At 35.6% G+C, this 12,763-nt stretch overlaps 2 protein-coding genes across 2 annotated transcripts; one reads left to right on the top strand and one right to left on the bottom strand.

The window, feature by feature from the left end:
* Positions 1-5,409: 5,409 nt before the first annotated feature.
* Positions 5,410-9,605, top strand: LOC110096757 (COBRA-like protein 4). The gene is made up of 6 exons (XM_020822828.2): positions 5,410-5,553; positions 5,655-5,734; positions 6,086-6,542; positions 7,712-7,856; positions 7,956-8,233; positions 9,109-9,605. Exons 1-6 carry the CDS (start codon positions 5,427-5,429, stop codon positions 9,396-9,398), a joined length of 1,377 nt encoding a protein of 458 aa, XP_020678487.1. The 5' UTR covers positions 5,410-5,426; the 3' UTR covers positions 9,399-9,605.
* Positions 9,606-9,770: 165 nt separating this feature from the next.
* LOC110096758 (COBRA-like protein 3) lies at positions 9,771-12,763 on the bottom strand. The gene is made up of 6 exons (XM_020822829.2): positions 12,596-12,763; positions 12,038-12,117; positions 11,491-11,947; positions 11,048-11,207; positions 10,679-10,959; positions 9,771-10,533 (listed from the first exon to the last, which is right to left on the bottom strand). Exons 1-6 carry the CDS (start codon positions 12,687-12,689, stop codon positions 10,238-10,240), a joined length of 1,368 nt encoding a protein of 455 aa, XP_020678488.1. The 5' UTR covers positions 12,690-12,763; the 3' UTR covers positions 9,771-10,237.

Raw genomic sequence — 12,763 nt, 5'->3', positions numbered from 1 at the left:
AATGACCGCAATTTTTTATTGTGAAGAAGAATTCTCATTCTTTTAGAGATGCTCTATCCGATATTTTCCCCTTGTCGAATTTTCTTGACCTAAAAATCACTACTCACCATGGGTTACCGTCGTTGTGGATTTCAGAAGATGAAATTCTTGCGCTTGATTTTCCCTTCGAGTTCACATTGATTGACAAATTTCTTGGGCATAGACCCTGTCTTGATGCAATTAGCAAATTCTTCTTCAATCCCATATTCTCGGTGAATTTTATATTACTTCGCTCAACTCAAAGCATGTGTTGATAAAGTTAGTTAATGATTTGAATTATTGTATAGTGTTCTCTCACCGTTCTTATTTTCTTAACAATTGAAACATGAAATTATCCAAGTGGGCTCCTCTTTTCTATATTCATGTGGAATGCCCTATCATTTTGATCTAGATCTCGTTCTCTAACCTTCGACCTCACCTATTTTCTCTTAATTAGTATCCTTCACGGTTTGGGTTCCTTATTTGGCCGCCCTTTAAAAAAGGATAATGCTACCTCTAATAGCTCAATGCCCTCTATCGCTCTTGTTCTTATTGAGTTAATGTCACCAAATGCTATCCATATTCAGTGTGGCTAGGACCTGAAAATTTGGGATATATTCAATTTGTGGAAATGGATGATTTTCCTTCTTATTGTGCTCAAGGCAAATCTTTGGGGTTTTCAAAAATGGATTGTTGCATTTTACACCCTCATCTAGTTGAAGCTCCCATAATAAACCCTATCTCTGTAAATGTGGGTGATAAGTTTAATGATAATGTGTATTACAATGGTTATGTTGAGTTAACATTGCATGAAAATATGGATATTTTGAAAATTGTGGTTGTGCATCATTCTTTGTATCCTATTGGTGATGTGGTTCCTTCTAATGCCCATAATACAGCTGCCCCTCCATTATCTGTTGGTTTACCTTTTGCTTTTTCTTATTATGAAAATAGAGAAGGTATTAATAATGTTATGGGTTGCAATACAACTACTATTATTCTATAGTGAATCATATACATCTAACCTTACTTTAACTCCTAGTACAAATGTTGTTGCAGTTGATAATGTTATAGTTAATGATTCATTTTTAAATTTTGCTTCTAATTTCTCTGACAACCAATTTACTTATATGCTTGTTTTGGAGCCTGGGAGACTTTAAGGAATGAGGTTTCTATTGTGGCTGATGAGCCTTAGGGGAGTTTTTTCCCTCTTGTCCCTGAGAATGGTGCTACTCTTCTTAATTTTGGCTTGGATGTTTCTGATATGGTTCATGTTATTAATTTGCCTATCTCACCTATTTCTAAAGATGCGGCTTTTGATGGAGGTGACGGGAAAGTGCAATTGGTTGATCCAATTGATCATTTTGATTGGATGCCATTTGTAATTCTAATAAAAACTACGATTCTGGGGGTCACCTTTTTGCTGGAAGAAAGTGATTTAAATGTGGTCCAGGTGATTAATAAGTGCTTCTTCGTAGACTCTAGCAAGAAAGGCAAGAAAAATAAATGTAAAAGTTTCAATTTCATGTATTTTAGTGGTAGATCCAATGCCAAATAGTTTTTGGGCTAGGGCTATTTCTTTAGATTGTGGCTTTCCTCTTTTTTTTTTTTTGTGGCTAGTTTCTATGTTTTTTGGATTTTTGGTTGTTTTTATTGCTTTGTGGTTGGTTGTGTATCTATTGCCTTTAGTCTTGAGGCCACTACTTTTATTGGTATATGGATTCTTCTATTTTAGGTTATTCATGGTTAGGTGTTTGGTGAGTTTCTTCTATTGTTGTTTGCGTCGCTCTTTTGGTGGTTCCTCTGTCCTGCCTTTTGGGGGTGTCTTTATGTTTGGTGTGATATTGGTCTTATTTTCTATATTTGGAGGCTATTAATTTTTGCATATCTCAAGGGTGCTCGTGTTTGGAGCTTTGGAACCTGATGTTGTTCATTTTGGAGGCAGCTTCCCTTCTGATGGTTAGCCCCGTCTCGGTGGATGCTGGCTTCATCTCCCTATCGACTTCTTGGCTATTTTTCTTGTTTTTATTTTGATTATTGTATTAGATATGATCATATGCTCATTAGGTTTTGCATCAAATGATGTATTTTTAAAGAGCTCTTAATCCTTTTAGGACTTGTATCCTTTTTATTAATTAAAGTGTAGGCCCCTTTAGGAGTTTTATCTTTTAAAAAATTATAAAGATAGATGAGAAAGGTTGAGGTATAGAGCTTTTTTTACTTTTTAACGGAAATGGAGAAAGGCATCCCTAAAAAGAAAGGGAATGATGAAATAGAGAGAGGAGTTATAAATCACCAATAATTTAAATGGTTTGGTATTCTAGCCTATATTCATAAGAGAGAGAGAGAGAGAGAGAGAGAGAGAGAGAGAGAGAGAGAGATTTAACTTTGCAAGATCAGTTGTAGTGGTACATATGCTAACCATACTATATGGTAGCCATTAGACAACTAATTAGAAACTACACATCTTAAAATGTGACAAGGATGCTTCGTAGAGAGCCATCATAGTGACCAAAGAAATCTCCTTATCTATAATATGTAAAGGAAGCAATCCACATGGTGGTCATTGAATGATTGAGGAGGATGGTGATATGGCCGGATAAGTCATTATAAGAACAAAATCAGCTCCTATGAGCTTTAGGAAGAGATTCGGGTTAAACACTTGGCATTAGGCTGCTCATCCCAAGTCTTCTCATGTGCCTTAATGTCCCGAAATTGCTCGCTAAAATGCTCGTTACAAAAAAATGATGAATGCTACTTATGGTCTCAAATATGGATGGCGACAAAATCACTTAAAAAGTTAGATGTAAGTCAATATATCAAAACACTTAGGGCATCTCCCACCGAAAAACTCACTTTCCACTCCAAAAAGTGACGGTGATCGAAGCACAATCAAAACAGGAACAATCACTTTTCAGATTTGGACTTTGAATTCGGAGATGATGATGATTTTGGTGATCGCAGCACTGCCACTACAAGAAATTGAAGTCAAATCTCTTGATAGGCCAGGACAGCATTTCCATGGGTATCTGAATCCTGCTCTTCAATTTCTTTCTTGTGATTGTTTTGGAACTTCTCCAATGTTTTCATTTTGGTTTAATCTTTTCTGCATTTTCGTAAAAGTGCCATCTTTCAGCTTTTCTTACTTGTTTAGGACACAATCAAAAAAAAGAATTCATGTAACTGACCTCACACGTAGTAGGATAAAGGCTTGATATTATTGTTCGTTTTGATAGATCCCATTTTAGACTTGTTATTGATTTAGACTTCGTTTGGAACAGTTTTTGTACTGCTTCTTGAAGCAGCTTTCTAGTACAAAAAATTAAATTTTTTGATTAGAAAGCTGCTTCAAAAAGCAATAAAAAAGCCGTCGCAAACGAAACCTTAATGGATATGAGGATTTTTCCCTCTTCGCAAATTTTAAATCCCAAAACAAATAGTCAAACATTGTACGAGGATTGAACAAGATTTAACAGTTACAAAATAAAAAAACTTACATATTTTAATCCTCTCAAAATTTCTCAAGTCTGGATTTACATAACTTACTAAATCCTACTTGTGCCTAAAAAGCCCTATATATTGGTCATAGGACCTTACCATATGAGAAATCACTAGGCATTGTTGCCTTACAAGTTACCAACAAATAAATTTTTTTACTGGGGAACTTTGTAGTCCTTAAGCAAACCCCTTTGAAGCAAAAATGAAAAGAACAGCAAAATTAAATTATTGTTGAATTTTGTAGTCCTTAAGCAAATCCCTTTGAAGCACAAATTCAATTTACCTTGCCTTACTTCCTACTGAATCAATTTTCAATATATCATTGGTAATTTTTTGAGATAGTTAAAATACGATTCCTGCTCAAGCTATGGCTTGTTGGTTGATGAAACTCATTCCTCCCACGAAAGTCACACTCGAGTCGCTCAAACTGCCCGAAATAATAATAATAATACAATTCAATTAGCTAAATTTCACACTTCGAACCGCATATATATGAAAAAGCTGTTTGTATCCTCTTCTATATATAGTATAATGTTGTTTTATTTGTTTTGAAAGTCTTCTATGTAAATAAATAAAACTAACAAGTATGTACCTTTATTTATGGATCTCCTTCTACAAGAAGATCTCTCCTTATTTTGTAGTCTTATCTTCTATATTTCCTGAACTGGAAAACAGTTAAAGAAGCAGAAATCTTAAAATATAAATGCAGGTCAATACATAAAAGCCAAGCATAGTTTTATTTTCTGGTTCAAAAGAAAAAAGCATGATGGCAAGGAGTTTAGTACGGGAACAGGCAACAGCAAAGCCGATAGAGTTGAGCACGATGAAGCATTTCTAAAGTTTTGATGGAATCAGACTGCAAAATCATTCAGCAAGGTGTCATAAATACTATTGAGAAATCACATATGGTTTCTAGGTAGAGCAGTTGATAGGAAACACTCGTAGATCTCAAGTATTTCCTATCAATCTTCATAAAACAACGAGAATTCTCCATCAAAATCCGCACAAAAACAGTAGATAATTTGTATTATTTGATGAAATAGAAAGGAAAATTGCAGGATACAGTTGATCCTATAAGAATTTCTTCTCTGTTAGCGCCTGGGCCGGTCCCGTCGGACTGGCTGGATCAATCTAACAGCAGTTTGCATGTAATTCATTTATTATTTCCCACTCATTCTGAAAATAAATACTATGAGATTTTGTCTACATTTTCCAGTAAAATTTTAAAATTACTATAACTGTTATATTTTACAGAGAAGCATCAAATTATAAGAAGTTTAATGCAAATAACCTTTGTGTTAATTCTTTTATTTATTTTTGTTTTAAATTTTTGGTTAGCTTGTGGCAAGGGGAAGTCATGCTCATTTGGTGGAGCTCAGTTGTCAAGCAATAATCAATCCTCTGATGGGGACTGGTTACTTGCTGCCAACTCTACCTTCTTTCAAGCCAAATTAAGTACACAAAATCGTGCCAAGCAGTTTCTGGTGACTCAAACCGAGTTGAGTGAATCAACCCTTAATTTATAATAGAACGTGGTTACTTAGATGGCCTTAAGAGTATTTATATCATTAATGAAGAGTAGTCTCAGCTGAAGATAATTTAATTACTCCGCACCTTCCAGATGACCGTTGGATGGTAACCTTCAATCCTCCTACCTCCTTTCTCCCTCTTCAGCCACCAAACTCTTTGCTTCAGAGCAGAGAAACTACAATAGAAGAAAAACAAAAAGAAAAAGAGAGAAGTAAAAAATTGGAGAATGATGAAATTATGATTAGGAGTAGCCAACAAACCTGTGGGTGAGCCATCATCCATAGACGAAGCTTCTTCTTCACATTTATCTCTTTAAAACCTCAGAGAATCATTGAAACTTCCATTTTTATTTCACTGCTGAATCTTCTGCGCTGCCATTAATGGAGCTGAACAGTTCTTCCTGCAATGCTGAAGAAATTTCTACAAAAAGATGCCGAACCTGTTTGCATTTCCAACTAAGATGGATGATCTTTATCTTCTTGTTTGCTTTCCTGTTTTCTTCTGCAGGTTGCTTCTTTAATCATAAGATGATAAATTATATTGTGTTTTTATGTTTGTTTTTAGTTATTTTGTCTCCGATTTTTTAATTGAATTTTGCTTTGAATTAGCGGCTTATGATCCATTGGACCCTACCGGTAATATTACAATCAAGTGGGATGTAATCTCATGGACTGCTGATGGCTATGTGGTAAGATATCTTCATTGAATTTTTATTTCTTCCTGTAGTTTATGTTCTATTTTTCTTTAGAGCAAATTATTAACAAATGGGAACAATTACAGGCACATTTGTTGCTCAAATATATTGAAATTGTTTTACAATCATACCAACATACAGAAATATTTCACTTATTTTGATGAACAAATCTTCTTGAAATTTCATGAAATTTGATATTTTACTACTTTTTAGCATGTTGATTTTGATAAATAAGATGAATTAATATTTCATGACAAAGTACCTCCATTCAAATTGAAAAGTGGTGATCTAACCTTACATAGCAGAACATTCATCATCAATTCTAATTCCAAAATTTGTCATAAGGCTGTGGTGACGATGAACAATTTCCAAATGTATCGGCACATAATGAGCCCAGGCTGGACCTTAGGATGGTCATGGGCAAAGAAAGAGGTCATATGGTCTATGGTTGGTGCTCAAACAACAGAACAAGGAGATTGCTCCAAGTTCAAAGGAAACATTCCTCACTGCTGTAAAAAGACTCCTACAGTGGTTGATTTGCTCCCTGGAGTGCCATATAACCAGCAGATTGCAAACTGCTGCAAGGGAGGGGTTATTGCAGCATGGGGTCAGGATCCATCAGCATCAGTTGGAGCCTTCCAAGTCAGTGTTGGACTTGCTGGCACGACAAACAAGACGGTGAAGCTACCGACGAACTTTACATTGTTGGGACCTGGCCCGGGATACACTTGCGGCCCTGCAAAGGTCGTGCCATCCACCACTTTCCTTACTCCTGACCTCCGACGAAAAACCCAAGCACTCAGTAAGTTAAATAAAGATCTGTTACAATTTAATGAAGTTGAACTCCTAAACATTCAGATATTTGTTAGTGTGACGCCTTAAGTTTCTTCATCAAGTGTGTTCATATTGGAGCACTTCTGATGGATGACCTTTAAGGTTGCAAGTGAACTAATAGACTATAAACAACTCAACATGGCTTCTTAAGGCTCGTTTATGTTCATTTATTTCGAAAGGTGAACAAGCTTAAATGGAATTATTAAAACTCAATAAAAAAATGAACAAGCCTAAACAAAAATCCACTTATTTGTTTATATTTATGAATATGCTCATTTATTGTTCAACAAATAGCTCACTTAGAGCCCAACAAAATAATTGTTTAATAATGATTTAATTACATTTTTTATGACTTAAGCTTCATTTGGGATGGCTTTCTTATTGCTTCTTAAAACAGCTTTCTTAAGAAAGCCAACCCAAACGAAGCCTTAGTTTGTACTCTTATATTAATCTTTTTAATATCCTTTAAGGTTTTAATCTTAAAAATTTTATATATTACTAGAAATATGCAAAATGGTGAAAATATCAAGCAAAAAACAAAATAAACAGCTATATGGATTGATTCAAATTTTTTTTTTAAACTCCCATTTGAAATTCACAAAGCATTAGAAATAATATTGAATGCTTTATATATTATTTTGATGAAAATTATTGATACATATATATTTAGTAATAAAACAATATATTTAAATCATTAACATCATACATATAATTAGTTTTGCTTATATATAGTTAGATAGACTTTATACATATATTTATGTTTGATTAAAATTAGATTATAGCCTGAACTCATTAAATAAAAAAATAAATGAATAAATCTTGAAAAATATTTTAGAACTCAGTTAATCTTTAAGCTTGGCTCAAACTCAATAAGGTAGATGCACAAGCTTAAAAAAGATAATATTCAACTTAGCTCGGTTCATTTATAATCCTAAAGAACAATCTACGAAGTTGCATCACTAGGACAAAATTATGAGGCTTGTGAAAGCAAAACAAAAACTATCTTAATCAAGATTTTGAATTGTGATAGCTTTAACTCGAAGACTATTTTCACATATAATTTTAATTTGCCAGAGAAGGATAGTTCTAGTATTTTGTCTTCTATCTTAATCAAGAGATTGCTGTGTGATTGTGCAGTGACCTGGAATGTAACTTGCACCTACTCACAATTCCTAGCATCTAAGAACCCAAGCTGCTGTGTTTCACTATCATCCTTCTACAACGATACAATCACTCCTTGCCCGAAGTGTGCATGTGGCTGCAAGAACAAAAACTGCATCAAGTATGTCAGCCTCAATCCTAACTATTTATTCCAAATGACTTCAAATATACTTATATACATATATGAAATATGACAAATGACATATCTCTGGTATTGCAGAAGCGACTCGAAGCTTCTAAGTGTGGCAGGAGTCAATACTCCAAGGAAGGACAATACGCCATTGCTCCAGTGCACAACTCATATGTGCCCAATCCGTGTGCACTGGCATGTGAAACTCAATTATAAGGATTATTGGCGTGTGAAGATTGCTATCACAAACTTCAACTATCGCCTAAATTACACACAGTGGACACTTGTTGCGCAGCACCCCAATCTCAACAATGTCACCGAGGTGTTCAGCTTTGATTACAAGCCTTTAGTACCCTACCAATCCATAAGTAAGTTCATCATAACTCCATAAGACATAAATCACACTTAAGCTCCTTACATTAACAAGTATATCATGCTTTGGTACAAACCAAATGACCCTTTATCGCCTTTTTTTCTGCGCACCAGGTGCTAAGAACTAACCAAAAAAATATGAAAGAGAAGTCACAAGAAGATCAAAGAAAGAAGATTTTATGTGTTACCGTTATTAATCCTTCTATATTCACGTTCAAATGAAATTCAATATATTGCTCAGTGTAGGATTGGTGGCATAAGAGAAATGAGTTAGCTGCAATGATTCGGCTCCATAAACCATCAACAAAATAATCAAGCATTATTCATGACAATTGTTACTAAAATAAAATTCTTAACATTATGCAACCTTCAAAATTTGATAACAGTTCATTGCAAACTAATGGTTATTGACTCTTCAAGTGCAAATAAAGAATTAGTTTGAAAAATTTTGGACTATATCTGAACAAATTCCTTGAAAACGTCTATAAAGATGACCACATAAGCCTGCAGTGGTAGATTACTTTGCATTGAATAACACTTGAAGTTAACCTTAGCCTTCAGAGGAATACAGAAAAACAATGAGAAGATCACAGCTCTCAATCCCCTTTTCCAATGGGGGTTCTTTATTCTTGTTTGTAAAATGAATGCGCACACACACCTTGAGAAAGATACAGATAGGCTATTAATAGCCAAGTACAGGACAGCTCACTAATTACAAGAAGACTAAAAAAAAGGACTCGTCTAAAACCGAAGAAAAGACTAAACAGAGAAAACATAAGAAATATCTATAAGCAATACAGTGATCATATATTAGCATAAGACATCTCATGAGCAATGAATCTATGTTCCTAATCACAATCATTGGATGCAGATGACACGGGTATGTTCTATGGCATGAAGTACTTCAATGACCTGCTAATGGAAGCAGGACCTGCTGGGAATGTGCAGTCAGAGGTACTCCTCGAGAAGAATCAAGACACTTTCACCCTCAAGAAAGGTTGGGCGTTCCCTAGAAAGGTGTACTTTAATGGTGATGAATGCATGCTACCCTCTCCAGACACATATCCTCATTTGCCTAACTCTGCTCCTGTAAGCAGTACAGTCATTACATCTATTATAACTGCTTCAGTTATCTACTTGATTATCATGGTAATCACCTAAAATGTTCAGGTTTAGAATGTTGATGAAATTTTTCGACAGTGTAGATAAATTGAATTTGTTGGTATTTAATAGTTTATGCCTGAAAAGGAAGGTGAGAATGAAAGGAAATCTGGGCAGTATATATTTTGTATTTTCTTCCATACAACGGGTTGTACGTTTTTCATTTCTTTTTTAATAGAAAAAGGAATTGTCTGAGCTCAAATTTTACTGATTGCAACAAACATTGAAAGTCATTTAAAGTTTTTTTTTTCCCCCTTTTTTAAGTATAATGAACTTAATCATTTGCTTGTTATGATCTACATGTCTTTGCTACTGTACTTGGAGCATCTGTCTCATAGTAGCATAGAGATGAATAATTAGTCTTCCCATCTCTGGGGGTGATCAATAGGTTTGGCATTCATATAACAAAAGTGAATGAGGTACAGAATAACATGGAAAGCATAATTTTCCCTTATTACATAGACTTATGCAGCTTATTCTACCGCAATAAGTAAAACAGATAAAAACATGCTAGAACTGCAATGGGACAGGTGAAAAAATTTGAATTACAAAAACTTCTTTGAAATTAATGAGGTAGTGATTCCGCTTTGATATACTGCTTGTGATTGGAGCATAATTGTTCGATATAGGACACGACAAACCTGACCCTGCTTCCCATGCTAGAACTGAAGTTCTCTGACCTTTTGGAGAAGCCAATCCCACTTTTCAAACCTTTTTTTACTAATTATTAAGATGAGGACGTATTTGAATAAGGCTCCCAGTACTGTGGAACGTAGAACATTGTTGCATGCTATAAAGTTGAAACAATCAAATCTTTAAACAAGCTCACAGTTTGCACTTTAGTAGAGATAACCCAGCAAGTAAGCTAAAACTGCACAGAAGACCATAAGTGGAGGAATCAACGAGGCAATTAGGCTTGGGCTAGCATTTGGCAGCCATGGATATGCATCTGGAGGTGGCATAACGCAGTTATCACCATTGAAGTATATGCGCCGAGGGAAAGCCCATCCTTTCTCAAATGTGAAAGTCGACATATCCTTGCGGAATAGTATTTCTGACTGCACATTTCCAAGAGGACCAGCTTCCATAAGCAGGTCATTGTAGTACTTAACTCCCCAAAGCATTGCAGTATCATCTGAGGAGAAAATAGAAACTTATGTCACAAGAAAAACAGATAGAGCATTTCATTGCATCTCAAAATTTGAAACTAGTATAACAAAAGTACTGGGTGAGACTGGGGGATCTAGATTCGAAGAGTGGAAAAGGAAGATTGAACTCACTTATGGTTGCTGAATATGGAGTCAAGGACTTGTAATTGAAGCTAAATATTTGGGTGACATTGTCAAGATTAGGGTGCTGAACAACAAGATTCCACTGCGTATAATTCATCCGATAGTTGAAATTTGTTATTGAGATCTTAATCCTCCAGTACTCTTTGTAGTTGAGTTTTACATGCCAATGGACTCTTATAGGGCACATATGAGATGTGCATTGTACCAAAGGTGTGAAGCTCTTTTTGCCCGGTCCATTCACAACAGAAGCCAAGTAAGGTGAATCCCCTCTGCCAAACAAAAAGAAAGTTACATATCAATAGGTAGACAGAAATAAACAAGTCACTGGAAGTAAAACTTTCAAATTACAGAACTCACTCCACGCAGCTTCCAGGTTGAGTTATGTTATTTTGGCAGCCACAGGCACAAGTCGGGCAGTCGACTATAGTTTCATTGTAGAAAGATGAAAGGGAGACGCAGCATGTAGGAGTCTTCTGAGAGAGGAATTGTGAGTATGTGCATGTAACGTTCCATGTCACTGCAATATAAATGGAGCATATCAGATAAAAATGTTTAATGTGAACGCCTGAGCAGAAAAAGGAAAACGTCCCTGAATTACAGACTAGAGAAAGCGAAAAACTAACATTGGTAATCATGAAGCCTCCATGAAAAGCTATCTTTTCTAAATAAATTGCAAATCAATCACCCTACTTACAGTACCCTATCCTTCAAACATAGGTAATCTGACACCAAATACTTGGGCTAATGGTGAAATCTACTTGAAATCAAAGGAAAACAAAAGCATGTGACATCAAACTTACTGAGAGCTTGGGTTGTTCTCCTTCCATCTTGTGTGATAAATTTAGTAGGTTTCACAATAGTTGCTTGCCCACAAGTATACCCAGGACCTGGCGCATTAAGTGTGAAGTTTTTCGGAACACGAACGGTTTTATTAGTAGTTCCAGCGACACCCACGCTGACCTGAAAAGCACTTGCTGCATTGGAAGGATCTTGAACCCAAGAATTAATGACTCCACCTTTGCAGCAATTTGCAATCTGCATATTATAAGGAGTTCCAGGAAGTAGATCTACCACTGTGGGATCCCTCTTACAACAATGGGGAATGTTGCCTTTAAATTTTGAGCAATCTCCTTGCTCTGTGGTTTGTGCCCCGACCATGGACCAGATCACCTCTTTCTTTGCCCATTTCCATCCTAAGGTCCATCCTGGTGCTTGTATATGACGATATTGTTGAAAATTGTACATGGTTACAACAGCCTAAAAGCATTTAGAATACAAAATTTTGATCAAAACGAATTGATATATAATATATCACTACGTTCATAGATTTTAGCATTGTCTACTTACAACATAGCCATCTGGAGTCCACTGCATGATGTCCCATTTGATAGTTATATTTCCATTTGGATCAAGTGAATCATAAGCTTCTATAAAACCAGAAAAAAAGGAGTATTCAGATCAAATTAACCAATCATTTTCTAAGATTCAAACAGAATTAACAAAATTTAACCTAGGTTTTCATACTGTCAATTCCGGGAGTTATAAATTTCTTTCTTTTCAAATTCAACACTATAAATATCGGCAGGAAGAAGAAATGCCAATCAAAGACCTATAATCTCTTATTCGAAACGGAAGAAAAGACATATTATAGTGCTAATAAGTCGAGATCAGATACAATTGAATGAAGCCATCACGCAACTTCTGAAAACCCTGTGATCTATAAATGCCAAACAGTGGAGACAAAAACAACTACAATCCTAGCATCTAAAACTATAGAAACTCAACCAAGCAAAGCTGGTCACCAATTTCCAGGAATTCCATTTCACCATCTTAGAGCAAAACTTAAGCATTTGATCTGAACCACTAACTAAGAAGGAAGAGTGAGCTCGATAGCTTAGAACTGACCTGTCGAGCTTATACTGGAAAAGAAAAGAAGGAAGAAGAGGAGAATAGTCCAAGATGTGATCTTTAGTTCGGATCTAAGACTCCCCGTCTCCATTGCTCGCAGAGTCGGCGGCGTTAGATCTGCAGCTTCTTGCTGCTGGAAGAAAGAGGCAAGAGAGACGCGAGACT

The sequence above is a fragment of the Dendrobium catenatum genome, unplaced genomic scaffold (assembly GCF_001605985.2).
Source record: "Dendrobium catenatum unplaced genomic scaffold, ASM160598v2 fragScaff_scaffold_1023, whole genome shotgun sequence".
NCBI lineage: Eukaryota > Viridiplantae > Streptophyta > Magnoliopsida > Asparagales > Orchidaceae > Dendrobium > Dendrobium catenatum.
This window is presented reverse-complemented; position numbering and strand designations above follow the sequence as displayed.